At 43.9% G+C, this 17,355-nt stretch overlaps 1 protein-coding gene across 8 annotated transcripts in view; it reads right to left on the reverse strand.

Annotated features, from left to right (window-relative positions):
* HERC1 (HECT and RLD domain containing E3 ubiquitin protein ligase family member 1) overlaps positions 1 to 17,355 on the reverse strand; it is a 219,518-nt gene that overhangs the window by 44,180 nt on the left and 157,983 nt on the right. For 7 of the 8 annotated variants that reach the window (XM_089781918.1, XM_089781916.1, XM_089781913.1 and 4 more), the window contains 5 exons: positions 15,026 to 15,226; positions 11,916 to 12,090; positions 10,899 to 11,169; positions 8,643 to 8,856; positions 5,917 to 6,173 (listed from right to left, as the gene is read on the reverse strand). In XM_089781918.1, the coding sequence (XP_089638044.1) occupies positions 5,917 to 6,173; positions 8,643 to 8,856; positions 10,899 to 11,169; positions 11,916 to 12,090; positions 15,026 to 15,226 (1,118 nt within the window). The remainder of the gene's footprint in view (positions 1 to 5,916; positions 6,174 to 8,642; positions 8,857 to 10,898; positions 11,170 to 11,915; positions 12,091 to 15,025; positions 15,227 to 17,355) is intronic. The other variant, XM_089781917.1, reaches the window with a different exon arrangement.

The raw sequence follows: 17,355 nt of genomic DNA on the forward strand, positions 1-17,355 counted from the left end.
TATATATGATTTCAAAATAAATGTATAAAAACAGTCTCCCTCTCCACACACACACACACACACACACACACACACACACACACACACACACACACACACACACACACACACACACACACACACACACACACACACACACACACACACACACACACACACACTTTTCCCCGCGGGACAACAGAATGACATCATACATCATCTGTGTCCACAGGCTCTGCCCTCGCACATGCTCCCTGACCTGGACACTGTTCAGGGACCAGCAAAGCTGCCTGACAGCCCAGCCTGGCAGATTCTGCCTCTCAAGGGTCCTGCCTGCTCAGCTCTGGCCACAGCCTTTTGAGCGGCCTATGCCCTGGCCCCAGAGCTGCTTTGGCTGGTGCAAGGTCTGGGGTGTGACCCACTTGCAACGGGAACGGAGGCAGGGTCCCATGTCCCGGGGCACCACAACTTGCTCCAGGGCTGCTTGCTTGTGCCACTGTTGTTCTTGGCGCTCACGGGCTGCTGGGCCAGCAAGCTCAGGAGAAGCGCCAGGTTCCAGGTGAAGTGCCCTGTGTTCCTGGCTGGCCGAGTGGCCACGTCCTAAGCCCAGCACCGAGCTGTCTTGGCGAGACCAAGCCCAGTCCGTCTCCCTCCCTCCTTACCACATTCAGGGCTGCAGTAGCCAGCAACACTTCTGTAAGGCAGGCAAGGAGGTGCCTGGCAGCACTGACCGAAGCGGTCCAGGCCCCCTTTGCCTGGTGCCACAGCCTCACCCTTACTCCTCCCCTGTGTGGGTGGAGCACTAGCCCTGACTTCTGGGAAGAGGTGGAGAGAAAGCCCTAATCCTCGCTGCATGGGTAAGAAGTGCATCCCCCTCCCGGGCTGGGGAAACAGCAGCACATCAGCGTGCTGTCTGGAGGCTTTCCCTGTGCGCCCATTGGCCAGATTCCAGCAAATGAGAAAAGCGGGAGGATGAGCCAGGGACTGGCACAGGGCTCAAAGACAAGTAAATGCTCCCAAGTCCCTTCATCTCCAGCCCCTTCACTCACCCCCTCTCCCCAGTCAGACATCCTGCCCCCACTCTGCTCCTGCCCCCTCCCTCCTGACCAGACACATACCCTCAGCCTGCTCCTGCACCGCATCCCCAAGCCTCTCACTCACTCCCCACCGAGACCCAGCACCCCCCAGGCTCCTCACTCACTCCTTCCACCGAGACCCAGCACCCCCCAGGCTCCTCACTCACTCCTTCCACCGAGACCCAGCACCCCCCAGGCTCCTCACTCACTCCTTCCACCGAGACCCAGCACCCCCAGCCCACACCTGCCTGCTCCTCCAGCCTGCTCCTGCTCCCTCCCCGTGGCCAGACACTCTGGCCCCAGCTTGCTCCTGCCTCTTCACCCCTAGCCAGATTCCCTACCCCCAAGCCTGCTCCTCCACCCTTCCTCCTAGTCAGACACCCTACTCCCAAGCCTGCTCCTGTACCCTACCTTCTACCCAGACCTTGCACCCCCTTCAGCCCTTCCTGCACCCCTGTTCCTATCCCACTCACTGGCAGTCCTGTTCCACACATTGAACCCCTCATTTTTGGCCCCACCAGAGCCTTGGGGACACACATAATCCACTAACCCTGGAACCCCAGAATTAATATGGCCTGAGGCCTTGAACCTCAGTCCTCCCTACCCCCCAATGGGGCTGGAGTGCCAGAGGAGTGAGGTGTTTCTGTTGGGTGCCACATCAGTGAGAGTTGGGGTTTCTCAAGGGGCTTTTTTCCTTCTCACTTGTGTGGTCCCCAACTGATTTTTCTGTGGGTCAGTGGCCCCCAACACAAAAAAGATTCCTCACCCCTGCCATAAATAAAGAGAATGTTGAAATATTTGTGTTGGACATAATATTTTAAGAACATAAGAACGGCTGTATCGGGTCAGACCAAAGGTCCATCTAGCCCAGTATCCTGTCTGCCGACAGTGGCCAGCACCAGGTGCCCCAGAGAGGGTGGACCGAAGACAATGATCAAGCGATTTGTCTCCTGCCATCCCTCTCCAGCCTCTGACAGACAGAGGCCAAGGACACCATTTTATCCCCTGGCTAATAGCCTTTTATGGACCTAACCTCCATGAAATTATCTAGCTTCTCTTTAAACTCTATTATAGTCCTAGCCTTCACAGCCTCCTCTGGCAAGGAGTTCCACAGGTTGACTACACGCTGTATGAAGAAGAACTTTCTTTTATTAGTTTCAAACCTGCTACCCATTAATTTCATTTGGTGTCCTCTAGTTCTTCTATTTAGGGAACTAATAAATAACTTCTCTCTATTGGCTCTCTCCACACCACTCATGATTTTATATACCTCTATCATATTCCCCCTCAGTCTCCTCTTTTCTAAACTGAAAAGTCCCAGTCGCTTTAACCTCTCCTCATATGGGACCCGTTCCAAACCCCTAATCATTTTAGTTGCCCTCTTCTGAACCCTTTCCAAGGCCAAAGTATCTTTTTTGAGGTAAGGAGACCACATCTGTACACAGTATTCAAGATGTGGGCGTTCCATAGTTTTATACAGGGGCAGAAAGATATTCTGGGTCCTATTTTCTATCCCTTTCCTAATAATTCCTAGCATCCTATTTGTCTTTTTGACCACCACTGCACACTGCGTGAAAGTTTTCAAAGAACTGTCCAAAATAACTCCAAGATCTCTTTCCTGATATGTCGTAGCCAAATTATCCCCCATCATACTGTACGTATAGTTGGGGTTATTTCTCCCGATGTGCATTACTTTACACTTATCCACATTAAATTTCATTTGCCATTTTGTTGCCCAATCACTCAGTTTGGTGAGATCTTCTTGGAGTCCCTCACGGTCTGCTTCTGTCTTGACTATCCTAAACAGTTTTGTATTATCCGCAAACTTCACTACCTCACTGCTTACCCCCTTTCTCCAGATCATTTATGAATAAGTTGAAAAGGATTGGTCCCAGGACTGACCCTTGGGGGACACCACTAGTTACCCCCCTCCAATCTGAAAATTTACCATTTATTCCTACCCTTTGTTTCCTGTCTTTTAACCAGTTCTCAATCCAAGAAAGGACCTTCCCTCTTATCCCATGGCCATGTAATTTACACAAGAACCTTTGGTGAGGGACCTTGTCAAAGGCTTTCTGAAAATCCAAGTATACTATATCTACTGGATCCCCCTTGTCCGCATGTTTGTTAACCCCTTCAAAGAACTGTAACAGATTAGTAAGTCAGGATTTCCCTTTACAGAAGCCATATTGACTTTTGTCCAACAAATTATGTTCTTCTACATGCTTCACAATTTTATTCTTTACTATTGTTTTTACTAATTTGCCCGGTACTGAAGTTAGACTTACCGGTCTGTAATTGCCAGGATCGCCTCTAGAGCCCTTTTTAAATATTGGTGTCACATTGGCTACCTTCCAGTCATTAGGTATGGAAGCCGATTTAAAGGATAGGTTACAAACCACAGATAATAGCTCAGCAATTACCCATTTGAGTTCTTTTAGAAACCTTGGATGAATGCCATCCAGTCCCGGAGATTTGTTAACATTAAGTTTTTCTATTTGTTCCAAAACCTCCTCTAATGACACTTCAATCCGGGACAGTTCCTCAGATTCATCACCCACAAAGGACGGTGCAGATTCAGGAATCTCCCCAATGTCCTCAGCCGTAAAGACTGAAGCAAAGAAATCATTTAGTTTCTCCGCAATGGCTTTATCGCCCTTGATTGCTCCTTTTATAGCTCTATCATCTAGGGGACCCACAGGTTTTTTAGCAGGCTTCCTGCTTCTAATGTACTTAAAAAACATTGTTATTTCTTTTTGAGTTTTTGGCTAGCTGTTCCTCAAAATCTTTTTTTGCTTTTCTTATTACATTTTTACACTTGATTTGACAGTGTTTATGTTCCTTTCTATTTATCTCACTAGGATTGGACTTCCACTTCTTAAAAGATACCTTTTTGTCCCTCACTGCTTCTTTTACATGGTGGTTAAGCCACGGTGACTCTTTTTTAGGTCTCTTGCTGTGTTTTTTAATTTGGGGTACACATTTAAGTTGGGCCTCTATTATGGTGTCTTTAAAAAGTTTCCATGCAGCTTTCAGGGATTTGGTTCTAGTCTTTGTGCCTTTTAATTTCTGTTTAAGTAACCTCCTCGTTTTTGTGTAATCCCCTTTTTTTAAATTAAATGCCAGGGTGCTGGACTGCTGAGGTGTTCTTCCCACCACAGGAATGTTGAATGTTATTATATTATGGTCACTATTCCCAAGCGGTCCTGTAACGGTTATATCCTGGACCTGATCCTGCACTCCACTCAGGACTAAATCAAGAATTGCCTCTCCCCTTGTGGGTTCCTGCACCAGCTGCTCTAAGCAGCAGTCATTTAAGCCATTGAGAAATTTTATCTCCGCTTCTCTTCCTGAGGTGACATGTATCCAGTCAATATGGGGGTAATTAAAATCCCCCATTATTATAGAGTTCTTTATTTTGGTAGCCTCTCTAATCTCCCTCAGCATTTCCATGTCAGTATCGCTGTCCTGGTCAGGTGGTCGGTAATATATCCCTACTGCTAATTTCTTATTATTGGTGCATGGAATTAATATCCATAGCGAGTCTATTGAACATGTTGATTCACTTAATATTTTTATTTCGTTTGATTCTACATTATCTTTCACATACAGCGCCACTCCGCCACCCACCCGGCCTGCTCTATCCTTTCTATATATTTTATATCCCGGTATGATTGTGTCCCACAGATTTTCCTCATTCCACCAGGTTTCAGTGATGCCTATTATGTCAATCTCCTCATTTAATACGAGGTACTCCAGTTCACACATCTTATTAGTCAGACTCCTAGCATTTGTGTACAAGCACTTCAAAAATTTGCCACTGCTTATTTGTCTGCCCTTCCCTGATGCATTGGATTCCTATGTATGCGGTTGTTTGTCTGACCTGGCCCATGGTTTGTCCTCTCCCCTCCTCTCTTTCTGACTACAGCTTAGAGAATCTCTATCAATGGATTCTCCTCTAAGAGAAGTCTCCCTCCGATTTACGTGCATCTCCGCACCAATCGGCTTTCCCCCATCTCTTACATTTTACTTTATTTAAAATGAAGCCTGACCAACAAGGCCCCAATTGGGGCCCAGCCCCATCTGGCCGCAGCATCCTGTCCCCAATCCCGATCCTGGGGCACGCCCCACAATCCAGCCCCCATCTGGCTGCAGAAAGGGCTTGTGGTAGCCCCCCTTCTGCTGCCGCACAGGCAGGTGAAAAGGCCACAATCTGGCTGCAGCAGAGAGCGGCTGGTGAGCGTAGCGAGCAGCGGGCACAACCCCCTAGTTTTAAAAAAATCAAGTTAATGAATTCTACAGTTTCAATAGGTAGCATGTACACAACTGGCTCCATGTCGGCAGATTCACCTGCATGGAGGTCTATTGATGCAACAAGATGATGCTCATGAAAAGCCATTTTTGCAAGCTCAGTGCCTTAATTATTGAAGCTGACACTACAATAAGGAATTTAAAATATAGTACCCTCATTCCCCACCCATTTAATCTATAATTTTGGTGCTATAACTTACTGTGGTCCTCCTCTCATTCTTTTGAAAAAAGAGGGATAACGCAATGTTAAATCTTAATTATAGTACATTTGTAGCCACAACAAAATTAGTAGCATTAGGCCAAAATCTTTGATAAAAGTAAGCTGAACAGCAAACAGGTTAAATGTTTTATGGCATAAGATGTTCGCTCAGTGTTTGATACTACAAACTGTTATCTTTTATGAGAAATATTTCTTCTACAAAATACCAGAAGTCAGTTGCTTTGCTTACACAGTAATTTACGACCTGCACTTTTTCTGTGTTCTAAAGAAAAAAAGCTCTATAAAGAATAAATTACACATAAAAAATATTTGGGGAGAAATAATGCTTACCCTGTTCTGATGAGCCTCCAGTTTTATGAAGGAGCATTTTCGTAGATCTCCACCCATGTCAGCAAGGGTCTGAGGACTTATTTGATTATCTCGATCATGTGCTGCAAGAGTTCGCACAAGCTGCTGTGCAGCCCACTGCCTATGTTGCGAGGACAACCTTGAAGAAAGGCAGCAAGCTGCTAATGCATTAGCCAGCTCCAGAGGGCCTACAGCAGAAGGATCATAGGGAGGATGGGCATACAAATGGGCAATTAAACCTGCTTAAACAAAACAATGAGATACCACAGAGCCATCTTAAACCCAAACAAAAACAAACAAATAAACAAAAAAAAACCCCAAAACACCAAACAAACGGCAAGCCCTGTTCTGATACAGACTGAAAACTAGCCATCTTCTGATATTTTTCCACAAAATCCTCTAGAAACCTTCTGTCACCATTAAAATCAACAGGGAAACTCCCACTGGTGCCACTGGGCCAGGATTTCTTTCTAAAGATCAGGCTTTTGAAGGCTCCAATACTGTCTACACCCAAGCAGAGCCTTGCTAGCAAGCCTCACGGGCAGTCAATGGACTCCATGCATGCACAAAAATCCAAGCTAACAAACTAATATAGCGAGGGGGGGCGGGAGAAGGGAGAGAATAATTTAGTTTGATAACCCACAAATAAAGTATCTAGAACAGGGGTGGCTGGATGCGGCCTCCGGCTTGCCTGGATTCAGCCTCCCTGGCTTAGGGCTCTCCAGCCAGTACGGGGAGCCCATGCAGGCTCTTCAGCTGCCCGCCCATCCCTGCGGGGCTGGAGGACAAAATTTAGTAGCTTGGGCCCCCCTAGGTACTGGTATGTTAGAGGAATGTGAGGAGCGCCTTTTTTTTGGCATCTCGCTTCTGTGCAGGCCCCAAATGATTTTTCTGTGGGTCAGTGGCCCTTGGGCCAAAAAAGGTTCCCCACCCTGATCTAGAATATGAACCCTATACCACTGGTTTTACAACTAATTGTTGTAAAAATGTCTGATTGTTATCAAGGTATGATGCCAACAACCACACATTAATCTTTGTTAAGTGGCATAATTGTATCCATCTATGTTTAGGAAGGATAGAGCCTTAGTTCTGTGCCTAATGACACTTCTGTAACATTAGGCATGTGGAATAATAATAAAAAATGGGTGAAGATTACTTTGGGTTAAATGTTTATGCCATTAGACTAATGAGGAATGAGTCAAATATCTCTCTTATTGTGGGTTGTATAAGCCCATAAAAAAGGCTAGAGCTGGAACAATCACTGTGATTAAGAGTGAAGTATTTTACTTATTATGATCCCTAAAGTGATGAAATTTTAAAGTCTCACGAGGGCTTTTCCCCCTGCTCCACTGCCTCATTATGAGGCAGAGTTAGAACTGAATGTCTAAGCTGTGTATTTTCATACTTTCAAATATTTAGGTTTCTCTCAAAGGGACATAACAGCAATTTGAAAACCACATTTCTACCTGAAAAATCTACTATAGCCAAGTAACACCTAATATTACTAATTTGAATAAATTAGTGAAAAAAATCTAACCTTTAACTTAGTGAATTTGACAGCCATTTATGTTTAGGCAGTTTCATACCATCCTATGTATACAAATGTTGTAAACATTAACAGAGAACAGAAACCTCAAAATAATTTAAAATTCACGACATTTAAAAGATGCTGTGTCAGAAACTAGATTTTTAAAAATTAAATCTATTTAAAAAAAATTAAGGTGACAATGGAAATTCAAGTTTCAATCTGACAATTACCCGAGTTTAGAATGGTGGCTTTTATTGACATTTACAAAACTCAAAGTATTCTTTAAAAAAACAACAACTTGTTATGGATATGTACTAGGGATGTCAACATGTAGTCGAGTACACGATTAACCAATGAGCCTGGGCTTATTTGGTTAATCTTATCGACTACACCCTTTCCCCTCCCATCTCTCTATTAGAAGCAGCAAGAGGGGGGAGAGTGGGAGCTGGGCTTTTAAACTGGCTCCCCACGAGCACTGGATCTACGGAGCCACCTGCACCCCCCACAATGCTGCTGCCTCTGATAGAGAGGCACCAGCATGTAGGGTGAGTGGGGCAGGTAGGAGCTGGTACATGTGGGAAAGCCAGCTTTCAAGCTAGCACCCCCCATGTATTGGCTCATGTGAGCTGCTTGCAGCAGTGCGAGGGGGAAAGTAGGGGACAGGTGGGGACCCAGGCTCGCCGCGGTCAGAGGCTGCTCCATGGGATGCAGGTGCAGCCTCTGTGTGCAGTGAGCTTGGACCTCCCACGTACAGGGGCTGCTGCCACCCCACGCTTCTGCCTCTGTATCAGAGGCAGCGGTGCGGGGTGGCAGGTGGGAGCTGATCTGCGTGGGGAGCTGGTTTAAAAAACAGCTCCGCACATGGACCAGCTCCCGCCTGTCACCCCATGCTGCTGCCTCTGATAGAGAGGCAGCAGCGCAAAATGGTAGGGGGCTCTCCAGGAGTGGGGTTGGAAGTTCACTGGCTGCCCACCCTGCCCCGCAGGGACTATTAAACAGTTGTGTAACTGATAATATTTTGTGTGGTTAAACGATTATTCATTTACATGGTATCTAACATCCCTACTATGTATGCTGCAGCTTAACTCCAGGTTAGCAAAGCTGTTTGGGAATATAAATGAGAAAAGACAGATTTGTGTGAACTATATTGACGGAACTATTTTTTAATACACAAAATTACCTTTCTTTTCAATTTCTGCTTTATCATAGTTCGGCCTTAATTTAGCCCCTTTGTCTGCCAACAATGCCACAAGTGCTTGAGTTACCACAAAGTTGGGTGATGTTACAAGCTTGTTTTCTTCTGCAATTCCTCGCAGAAAACTTGGCAAAAATTTTCTTTGGATTGGATCATCAACTGTCGTCAAATTTACACCAGTTGCAGCAGAAATCAAGTTCTATGAAGAAAAGCAACGAATTGAAAAAATTAAATTTATCCACGTTTTTAGTCAAACAAAATTTAAAATACAGATTTTTTCAAGAACTGCAGTTTATTATGTGTAAAAGTTATCCAGCATCCTCTATGTAATATTTGCATATTTACAGAACAGCTATTTCAAGCTATTTCAAGACCTGTATCCAACAAGCTGATTGGACTCAATGGACTACTGTACCAATGTGAAACAGGTTATTTGTTACTTGCAGGTTCAAGGACAAAGAGTTTAATGTGTTATTGTCACTGTTAGGTAGAGAATTGAATCTATTAGAGTATATCTACACTTGCAGCCTATTTCGGAACAGGGCTGCAAATGTAGGCATTCGGAATTGCAAATCAAGCCCAGAATTTAAATATCCCGTGCTTGATTTGAATCTTCCCGGCCAGGCACCATTTTTTGAAATTTACAAGCCTGGAATAACTGCCCACATCTACATGCGGCAGTGAAATGGGCGTTAAAAATAAAGCTCTAGTTCGAACATCCTGTTAAACCTCATTGCAGGACGAAGAACAGGTAGTTCGAAATAGGGCTTTATTTCGAACACCCATTTCAATGCCACGTGTAGACGCGGGCAGTTATTCCAGGCTTGTAAATTTCAAAAATGGTGCCCGGCCGGGAAGATGCAAATCAAGCATGGGATATTTAAATCCCGGGCTTGATTTGTAATTCCGAATGTCTACATTTGCAGCCCTATTCTGAAATAGGTTGCAAGTGTAGACATACCCTTAGGGAACTTAGAATGCATAGAAATTTGTGGATAAGAGAAGCAAAAAACAAGGTATATAATAAAAATCAATTCTTCATCTCGGAGTACTTACAATTCTTTCACTTGCATACACTCCAAAGTCAGTAAAAGTATAATTAATAACGAGCTTGTGTGCAAGAGAGGTTATAGATCAGGGGTGGGCAATAATTTTTGCAAGGGGTCACTTCCCAAATTTTGGCACGTGGTCATGGGCTGGCTCCAAACCACCTGGAAGAGGCAAGGCCTCGGGCTGAAGGTGTGAAACTGAGGCTGGAGAGAGAGAAAGTGTAAGTGTAAGAGTGTGTGTAAGATGGGAGAGTGTGTATGTCACAGACACACTGTGGTACAGAATGGCTGTGTGCTGGCTAAGTTTGAGAAGCCACACTGTCTCGAAGGGAAATCTGTTCTGTTCTGTTGTCTCCCCTCACACCCACTCCTCTGAGTCACATGCATCAGACTGGAGCAGCTCTGAAGACTATCTCCTTCTACAATCCCTGCTCTGCAAAGATGGGGTACAGGGGCAGGGGAACACCATGACTTCAGAACTCTCCTCTCCCTTCCACAGCTAGCAGGAGAATTCTGAAAGCAACTCTGTTGCAGGACAGAGCAAGGGGGGGAGGAGCCACGGAACACAGGCTATGGCCTGTAAGTATGCATCTCTGCTAATCAGCTGGGTGGGCCAGAAATGCTTGGCAGGCCTGGGTTTGCCCGCTCTTGTTATAGATATGCATGACACCTTGTGCTACATATATCCACTTTTTCCGAAAATGAAAATACAGTGTTGGGTGCAGTTGACTCAATAAAATGTAGGTAATTTGTGTAACCAAAGATTGCTACCTTTTAGAGAAACCTGTTGAAGCAGCAGCTATTTAAAAACAGGTTCATGTTTTCATTGGCAAATACACATCTCAGGACGCAAATAAAGATTCATGAAGTTACCAACAATAAAACAACACTTGTGCTAACGCATGAAGGAAAACTTTTCATTTTACTTTCATCTGCTTTTTTTTTTCATAAAACAAAACGTGATAAACATGAACGGCTTTCAGCTACATTTTTCAAGCAGTCCATCATGCAAATAACTTTTCACATCTAGCTGCACACAGTACGGTGAAGCATACAATGTCCTTGGCATGTTAGTGCCTTCTTTATGTACACTATTTCTCACAAAATTTACCTCTTCAACTTATATTTAAAATTGTCAATGGCAAAATACCAGGGTTTTAGGCAAATGTTTGTATAGAAATAACAATCCTACCTGCGTACACAACTGTACCAGCAGTTTTGCAGCACTAGGAGTATTTGATGCCAAGCAGCCTACAGCTGTACTCAGGTAGGCCAGGCAAGATATAGGCTTGCTTGTTTTACTATGTACTCCTCTAGACCGCTCTGTAGAACTGGACATTGTGGATGGACTTGTGGAGAGGCCTGCTCTCCCTGCTGCAGCCAGGCACATTAATCGAACCAAAGTTCGGATATCCGTTAAACCCAAAGACTCAAGACCAGCCGCAAGGCTACAACTGGATCCACTGTAAAAATAGGAAAAAATGCTTTAGTTCAGGGTTTTCTTTTTTTTTTTTTAAATATTAGGTACATAATAGGAAATTTCAGCTTGTATATATAACTACACTGCTTGCTTGATTAGTGGGAAATTATTTCACTAGAAAAGGGTAGAAGAAAGGAAGTATTACCAATCTACTGATGGGAAACTGAGAAAGAGTTCTGATCTTACAAACACCAACGTGGTAAACTATAAGAATGTGTGCAATTCCACTTCAGAAAAAGGGACTAGTCATGCTTACAATTAACTACAGAGGTAAGTATGTGCAAGACTGGGGATTAAGTCACTTCTTCATGTCTACATCTGCATCCTAAACACCCGCCAGGCTGTGGTATGAGACCCCTATACAGAGGCAGTAATATAATCCGATCTCTTGACTCCAAATCAAGCGCCTTAACCACAAGATCTGGAAGCATTCCAGCACAGGGACCATCTTATACTACGTGTTTCTACAATGTGCAGCACAACTAGGCACTAATCTCAGTTGAGTCCTCTAAACATTAACCATTATATAGAAAAGAAGAAGTGTCGTTTAGGGAAGGAAAGTGAAGAAGTATGGCAGACTGGGGTAAAAGATGGGACTCAAAAGAAAGCCCTCATAAAAAGAGCACCAGATTATTTAAAATCAGTAACATTGTTCCCACCAGATAACAAAACCGAATCCCTAGCAAATGCACATAACTAAGCCCAATGGAAATAAAGAATGTCACAAACCTGACAGACAATAGTGAGAGTGCTCTCATAACCATGGTTCTTGCAAGAAGGACTTGGGCAGCTGCTGTCACTCTTCGTAGTGCCATAACACGGTCATGTGGATTTACTAGTGCAGCAGCTTGTTCCCCCAAGGTTATCCTGCCAGAAGAACTTTTTTCTATGGAGCCGTGACAGCCTTAAATGTTATAATGAATTGAATTAGTGCTAAATAAAAAGGGACAATTCTAGTGTGTTAAAGACAAAACAACTGTATACAAATTAATACAAATGATGCATATTTTAGTTTGTGATTCCTTGTAAAAACTAAGCATCGTTTGCATACCCTGAAAGTTCTACACACAGTTTAACCTTTTTTAACGTTTGATAACAGATTGGGAACAATTTGACAACAGCCAAACCTCCCTCAAAGCAGTGGGCTAGAAACTTAGACCTCACTATTACAATCTGCTTTCACAGGTGGCCATATTAGGAGAAGTCTCATGGGCGACTTTAATCACCCTGACATCTGTTGGGAGACCAATACAGCAGTACACAGACAATCCAGGAAATTTTTGGAGAATGTTGGGGATAACTTCTTGGTACAAGTGCTGAAGGATCCGACCAGGGGCCATGCGCATCTTGACCTGCTGCTCACAAACAGGGAGGAACTAGTAAGGGAAGTAGAGGTGGGTGACAACCTGGGAAGCAGTGATCATGAGATGGTAGATTTCAAAATCCTGACCAAAGGAAGAACAGAAAGTAGCAAATTACACATCCTGGACTTCAGAAGAGCAGACTGACTCCCTCAGAGAACTAATGGGCAGGAGTCCCTGGGATGCTTACATGAAGGGGAAAGGAGCCCAGGAGAACTGGCAATATTTTAAAGAAGCCTCATTGAAGGCACAGGACAAAATCATCCTGATGCGCAGCAAGAAAAGCAAATATGTTAGGCGACCAAATTGGCTTACCGGGGACATGCTTGGTGAGCTTAAACACAAAAAGGAAGCTTACAAGAAGTGGAAACTTGGACAGATGACTAGGGAGGAGTATAAATATATTGCTCAAGAATGCAGGGGAGTTACCAGGAAGGCAAAAGTGCATTGGAATTGCAGCTAGCAAGGGATGTGAAGGATAACAAGAAAGGTTTCTACAGGCATGTTAGCAATAAGAGGGTGATCAGAGAGGGTGAGGGAGGTAACCTAGTGACAGGTGATGTGGGAAAAGCTGAAGTATTCAATGCTTTCTTTGCCTCTGTCTTCACAGACAAGGTCGGCTCCCAGACAACTGCACTAGGCAACACAGCATGGGAAAGAACAAGTTAGGAACTATTTAGAAAAGCCAACCATACACAAATCCATGGGCCTGGATTTAATACATCCAAGGGTACTGAGGGAGTTGGCAAATGTCATTGTGGAGCCTTTGGCCATTATCTTTGAAAACTTGTGGAGATCGGCAGAGATCCCGGATGATTGGAAAAAGGCAAATGCAGTGCCCATCTTTAAAAAAGGGAAGAAGGACAATCTAGGGAACTATAGACCAGTCAGCCTTACCTCAGTCCCAGGAAAAATCATGGAGGGGATCCTCAAGGAATCCATTTTGAAGCACTTGTAAGAGGGGAAAGCAATTAGGAATAGTCAACATGGATTCATGAAGGGCAAGTCGTGCCTGACCAATCTGATTAGCTTCTATGATGAGGTAACTGGCTCTATAGATATGAGAAAGTCAGTGGATGTGATATATCTTCACTTTAGCAAAGCTTTTGATACGGTCTCCCACAATATTCTTGCCAGCAAGTTAAGGGAATATGGATTGGATAAATGGACTGTAAGATGGATAGAAAGCTGGCCAGACTGTCGGGCCCAACAGTTAGTGATCAACGGTTCGATGTCAGGTTGAGGGTCGGTTTCTAATGGAGTGCCAAGGATCTGTTCTTGGACTGGTTTTGTTCAATGTCTTCATTAATGACCTGGATGAGGGGATGGATTGCACCCGCAGCAAGTTCACAGATGACACTAAGCTAGGGGGAGAGGCAGATACACTGCAGGGCAGGGATAGGGTCTAGAGTGACCTGGACAGATCAGAGGATTGGGCCAAAAGAAATCTGTTGAGATTCATCACAGACAAGTGTAGAGTCCTGCACTTGGGACCAAAGAATCCCAAGCATTGTTACAGGCTGGGGACCCAATGGCTAAGTAGCAGTTCTGCAGAAAAGGACCTGGGGATTACAGTGGATGAGAAGCTGGATATGAGCCAACAGGCAAGAAGGCTAATGGCATATTGGGGTGCATTAGGAGGAGCATTGCCAGCAGATCCAGAGAAGTGATTATTCCCCTTTATTCGGCTCTGGTGAGACCACATCTAGAATAGCGTGTCCAGTTCTGGGCCCCCCACTTCAGAAAGGATGTGGACGCATTGGAGAGGGTCCAGCGGAGGGCGACCCAAATGATTAGGGAGCTGGAGCTCATGACCTATGAGGATAGACTGAAGGATTTGGGTTTGTTTAGTCTGCAGAAGCTAAGAGTGAGGGGGGATTTGATAGTAGCCTTCAACTTCCTGAAGGGAGGTTCCAAAGGGAATGGAGAGAGGCTGTTCACAGCAGTGACAGATGGCAGAACAAGGAGCAATGGTCTCAAGTAACAGTAAAAAAGGTCTAGATTGGATATTAGGAAAAACTATTTCACTAGGAGGGTGGTGAAGCACTGGAATGGGTTACTTAGGTGGTGGAATCTCCATTCCTAGAGGTGTTTTAAGCGTTGGCTTGACAAAGCCCTGGCTGGGTTGATTTAGTTGGGATTGGTCCTGCCTTGGGCAGGGGGCTGGACTTTATGACCTCCTGAGATCTCTTCTAGCTCTATGAGTCTAAGTCCATTTAAGTTATCACAACTCCCCCAGCAATTCGGTGTCCATGGTTGTGAATCCTGCTGCAGAATGGGAGTCAGAGTGCTAAAGTCAATATAAAGTGTCTTATTCCTCCTTCACTACAGCTTCTCTAAAAACAGTTAAAATGAAGGCCTGACGTTGAGAGGCAAGACAGACTGACCCATGAGATCATAACTACCCCTGTAAGCACATCAAGAAAACAAGATGTCTGGACTTTAAATTAGACTTGAGATGGTTTCTCTCATAATTACCTATCTGCATTAAAGTCTCCTCCATACTATTGGTGGCTGTGACCATTGCTACTGATGCTCCCAGGGGATCACTGTCAGGGAACTGAACTGCCTCAGGTACAATACGGCGATCATTTAACCCAAGAGGTCCAGCCAGTAACTCAAATTCCTCTTCTCCTGTCAGCTTTTCATCTTCATCAACATCCAGCATATCCCAGTCTTCTAAGGTTGGAAGAAAAACTAGGATTAGGCACAAAATCTAAACTAGTGCTATGCACAAAATCTAAATTAGTTCTAGCAATTGTACGATAAAGGAATGAATCTTAAGTAACAGCATGCTTGTACATGTAAATAATTTCACTGGATTTAAGAATTTAGGCTCAGTGTCAAAATGTGAATTGCAATCTGCACCCTGATTTTAATTAAAAACAGACCTCATTTTTAAAGACGTATATAGGTATGACAAATAAAAACACTAACATTGCTATATTTGTACAATTTATGGTTTTCTCTAAAGTAAGTGGCATTGTTACGTAATCACCTGCAACAAACTAACTAGTTATCTTTTATATGCTTTAACATGCAGAAATGGGAAATTCAAACCAAGAGATTTAGTGCCAAATACAGTAGTTAGTAAGAAGTCCCAAGAAGCGGGATTTTAAATAATTCAATAAAAATGTCCAAGCTCATGCTCAGATACATACTCAAAGGGAGTGAGCTGCAAAGGCAGTCCCTGGGAATGCCTTGCCCCCGTATTCATTACAAAGAATTATGAATGTGATTCTGGGCTTTTATAAGAAGAAGAAAAATTTTAAAGTATGATTTTAGTTGTAAGAAACACTGGTCATTTCACTCATTAATTGACTTCTGTCTCATTTCCAGTGGTGCTGCTCTCCTCCACCTTCGCCACTCACCTTGTGGAGTGGAAATATGCTAATTTCCATATTCAGAGAACCTCAGCACCTGGCAGAAGCTGAATTTGCCCCTGTAACTTGATGCTGGTCTTGGAAGATGTGTATGAGCTTCCCCATTTCCTGTTCCAAGGCTCTTCCCTTTAGGGTAGAAAGGACTGAGCTCAGGAAGCAAAACCTACATAATACAGACGACCATCCCTTGAGTACGGCGATTCAAGACCAGGAAAGGACTGGGTGGGAATCTGCATAGGAATCAGGAATGGGTCTAACCTCGCACACGAAGGACATGTCCTCTCCCTTTCTCAGCAAGCAGAAAGCCAGAAAATATCTGCTCCTAAATGTTTTGTATTATTTTGAGCCTGTGTGTCTTGCATTGATAAATAAACCTGCCCTGAAGAAAGATATGGATATGGATAGAAACCTGAGCATGTGGGCTTTATTTGGACTGCTCTAATTGGCATACCTGCTCACTAGTCTCTAAGTCCAGACGCTGCAATTAAAACTTGCAGCATAATCAACCAACTCACAAGTCACAAAGGGCAGGAAAACTGTTTTTATTTAGAATTTTTAAAATATTTTTTTAAAATGAACATATTAGAAGGATTTTAAAGTATAACTTGCAGTGTACTTTTCACAGAAGATTTATTTCTATGAAAGAATAGGTTACCTACCTTGTACTACAGCTTAAGATCTTCAAGATATGTCCCCTTTGGGTGCACCAACATGAGGATGTGGGTGTTCCTGCATGCTCTTGATGAGAGATTTTTTTTTTTTTAAATCAGCACTGTTGTGAGTCTGCATCTGCATTCTAGACAATCCCATGCTATGGCATAAGAGTATATGGTGAAGGTTGGACCTGCTGCCACTCCAGATACTTCCTAACCACAAATATCCAGTTACAGATTACATAGTGGTGGTGGTGATGGTGGAGGAGTGTGTATAGAGAAACATTAACAGTGTCACACATTCTAAGAACTCAAGGTAAGTAACCTCTCATCCTTCTTCAAGTAATGTCTCTATGTCTATGATATCCTGTTTGACATGACTTCCAGGCAGTACTTCACAACATGTAGGTAGCTGCACAACAGTAGATTCAGTACAGTTCACAGGACAGTTACCATAAACTGCATCAATTTTGGAAGCTGCACAAAAGCACAAAAGCATAATGCTGATAAAAATGTGTGTGTCAAAGAACAGATGGCTGTCCTGCAGATGTCTGAGGTACATTTTAGAGAAGGCCTACAGAAGTAGATTGAGGGTGAAATGAGCAATTACCCTCAGAGAGGGATGAAACCCTGCAGCTTTGTAGGAGGACAAGGCACAGCCTGCAACTCACCTGGACAGTCTTTGGGTAGACATTGGGTGCCCCTTCATTTTTGCAGCAATAGAGAGGAAGAGTCATTGGGAAGCTGAAAAGGGTCTAGTCCTGTCAATGTA

Source organism: Pelodiscus sinensis, chromosome 14 (genome assembly GCF_052426305.1).
Source record: "Pelodiscus sinensis isolate ZL-2025 chromosome 14, ASM5242630v1, whole genome shotgun sequence".
Lineage (NCBI taxonomy): Eukaryota > Metazoa > Chordata > Testudines > Trionychidae > Pelodiscus > Pelodiscus sinensis.